At 36.5% G+C, this 1,977-nt stretch overlaps 1 protein-coding gene across 1 annotated transcript; it reads left to right on the top strand.

The window, feature by feature from the left end:
* Positions 1-8: 8 nt before the first annotated feature.
* Positions 9-1,505, top strand: LOC149495539 (polyadenylate-binding protein RBP47-like). Its single transcript, XM_089722401.1, has 3 exons — positions 9-206; positions 438-534; positions 1,083-1,505. Exons 1-3 carry the CDS (start codon positions 25-27, stop codon positions 1,215-1,217), a joined length of 414 nt encoding a protein of 137 aa, XP_089578527.1. The 5' UTR covers positions 9-24; the 3' UTR covers positions 1,218-1,505.
* The last annotated feature ends 472 nt before the right edge of the window (positions 1,506-1,977 follow it).

Genomic DNA, 1,977 nt, shown 5'->3' on the forward strand with positions numbered 1-1,977 from the left:
TACAACTGTGAGTTTGGCTTTCTTATGTTACATTTTTGCAACCCTATGAGTCTTCTCATTCATGTCTTGTTGCAGATATTTGTCGGAGGAATCGACTCTGATATCAGTGATGAGGATCTCAGGCAGCCTTTTTCCCAGTTTGGTGAAGTTGTGTCTGTGAAAATTCCAGTTGGCAAAGGATGCGGTTTCGTGCAATTTGCAAATAGGTACACTGTATATCTACATTTTTATGCAATTAAATTTTGCATCAGGTCATTGCTGTTAGCAATGGATGCCCTATTATAAAAGCCCATTAATGTTAAAGACAATTGTAAAGGAATGTTATTATTATATTTAGATGTTGTGATGAGAAATATTTTTAATGGTAGAAAACTGCACATTAACTTTTATTTTTTGTGGCCATGTGTTGACCCTACATTTGTTGTTTTCAATTACAGAAAGAATGCTGAAGATGCACTGCAGAGCTTGAATGGGACAACAATTGGCAAGCAGACAGTTCGTCTTTCCTGGGGCCGCAGTCCAGCAAACAAGCAGGTAAACTTTGGTGACTGTGCTGACTCCAAAGCATTTATTCTTTAGGTTCCATCATAACTAGAATAATTCCGCCTTCTCCTCTCTTTCTCATCAAAGATAAACTTCTATTCTGCATGGTTCAGTGACTTGCATGAATGATATGGTTGTTGCAGGATGGGATTGGACACATCTCTTTCCTTGCAATTAAACGATACAAAAATATTCTGCATTTGCTTGTAGACTTATCATTGCTCATTTTATTTGAAACTAACATTGAAGTCTATCCATGTCCAGCATCCAGCTTCCTAGTTTTTTCTTTATGTTCTTGTAACGCTTTAGTCTCAATTCAAATAATGCGATTTAACTTGTTATGTTAAAACTGTCATTCGCAAATAAAGCAACCCTTGGCATTTGTTTGCTCTCTCTCTCTCTCTCTCTCCCTTTTCCACATGTGGGATTATTTTCCACATGTGGGATATTTTACATCATTAGTAACCAACTTATTTATATTGTTTCATGCGACCTAATTAATCTTTTAAACAATTTTATTTGTTGCGCGTGTTCGACAGTGGAGAGGGGATCATCATAGTCAGTGGAATGGTGCATATTTTGGCGGGCAAGCCTATGGTGGATACGGGTATCCAATGGCACCAAATCAGGATCAGAACATGTACATGGCTGCCGCAGCGTCAGGTGCTTCTTAACAAACACCAATAGCTTATACATATGAACTCATGGGACTGCTGTCGTGAAAACTAATGATCAAAAGTAGGATTGCTTTAGCTGCTGTTGCTTTGGCTATCTGTACTTAGAGAATTTTGTAGCTTGATTGAATTATGTCGTGAAGATGTGCCAACATCGTACCGATATTGTACTCTTATTTTTTTTTTTTTTTTCACCTTTCTGGTTGGGTTTGCTTGGGAAGTTTTATTGGTGGGCGGGAATCTTATTTATTTGTTACGACTGATGAGAAAGACAAAGCTTTTCAATTACTTGTTGGTTCTGCCCATAAATTAGGTAAAGCTAATCTAAAGTTGGTCATGGATGAGTCCGTTTCTTATATGCAAAATTTTATTGCACTCCATGAATTGGAGTTGATATTTTAAAGTTGCTTGGCACACAGATACATGTATGATTTTGAGTTGCTTGGCACACGTACATGTATGATTTTGAGATGCTTCCACGCAGGAGGCACAATATACACGTGTACTCCCTTTGGTCCACAAATATGTCGGTTGCATAGTTTTTTTTGTCTATAAATGCAAGTCATTTTGAGAACATTAAGGAGTAATTAATGCATTTTTACCAAGTTTATCTTTAGATACACTCTCTCTGACTCATTTATATAGATAAAGTTTTTATTTTCGGCGTTCCATTTATATAGACAAAGTTACTTAATTTGGACTATGATTAAAGTGCAAAGTCTAAATTACATTTGATTTGTTATGAAAGAAGTAAATGTCC

Source organism: Jatropha curcas, chromosome 6 (assembly GCF_041381405.1).
Source record: "Jatropha curcas cultivar XTBG-Jc1 chromosome 6, XTBG_Jcur_1.0, whole genome shotgun sequence".
NCBI classification, from domain to species: Eukaryota; Viridiplantae; Streptophyta; class Magnoliopsida; order Malpighiales; family Euphorbiaceae; genus Jatropha; species Jatropha curcas.

Excerpts from the sequence above, each read along its gene's own strand:
- LOC149495539 (XM_089722401.1), top strand. The coding sequence starts at position 25 with ATGTTACATTTTTGCAACCCTATGAGTCTTCTCATTCATGTCTTGTTG. Across the intron at positions 207-437 it reads TTCGTGCAATTTGCAAATAG|AAAGAATGCTGAAGATGCAC; the intron begins GTACACTGTATA and ends TTTCAATTACAG. Across the intron at positions 535-1,082 it reads GCAGTCCAGCAAACAAGCAG|TGGAGAGGGGATCATCATAG; the intron begins GTAAACTTTGGT and ends CGTGTTCGACAG.